Source organism: Astatotilapia calliptera, chromosome 16, assembly GCF_964374335.1.
Source record: "Astatotilapia calliptera chromosome 16, fAstCal68.1, whole genome shotgun sequence".
In the NCBI taxonomy this organism is placed as follows: domain Eukaryota; kingdom Metazoa; phylum Chordata; class Actinopteri; order Cichliformes; family Cichlidae; genus Astatotilapia; species Astatotilapia calliptera.
The window spans coordinates 21,705,991-21,706,550 of record NC_137437.1 but is presented as its reverse complement, the minus strand read 5'-3'; the positions used below and the strand labels follow the sequence as shown (position 1 = coordinate 21,706,550).

Sequence of the window (560 nt, the reverse complement as noted above, 5' to 3'; positions counted from 1 at the left end):
ATCCTTTTATTGGGATATGAATCTGATACGCATGAATAATGTTGATGCTGAGCTGTCTGCTGATGTAAGCCCAGGGTTTTGATGCATTCTCAATCATCCAGGAAAGTAAATCTCCAAAAGTTGATTCATGGCCATTGATCAGTGGTCTTTGATCAGTGGGTTTTGGTCAGCGGTTGATGATCAATGGTCATGAGAATTTGCATAATTAAGATTACTGACCTCCAAGCCCATTGTTCCTTCAGTCATTATGCAAATGTGCTGTTTATAAGATTGGGGAAAACTGTAGTCAGCTTGGATGAGTGACGAAATGTTTCTCCCACAAAACGCTACGTCCAGATGAACAGAATCAACTTTTGAAGATAAGCCCAGGGTTACATGTTCACGTTGTTACTTTATTTATACGGGAAAAAAATACTTTCACAACAAAATCTGTTACTTCCTTGACAACAGCCTGTAAATTGTTCAGCGTGGTGATCATGTGCACTATTCTCACTAACTGTGCATTTATGACACTGAGCGATCCCCCTGAGTGGGCAAAGAACGTGGAGTAAGTGTTCTAC

The 560-nt window shown here is 40.4% G+C and overlaps 1 protein-coding gene across 1 annotated transcript in view; it reads left to right on the top strand.

Annotated features, from left to right (window-relative positions):
• The first annotated feature begins 463 nt into the window (after nucleotides 1–463).
• The window catches only part of LOC113008443 (sodium channel protein type 2 subunit alpha-like), a 33,106-nt gene continuing 33,009 nt past the window's right edge, over nucleotides 464–560 (top strand). The window contains exon 1 of the mRNA XM_080291105.1: nucleotides 464–547. Within this exon, the coding sequence (XP_080147231.1) occupies nucleotides 477–547 (71 nt within the window). The 5' untranslated portion in view covers nucleotides 464–476. The remainder of the gene's footprint in view (nucleotides 548–560) is intronic.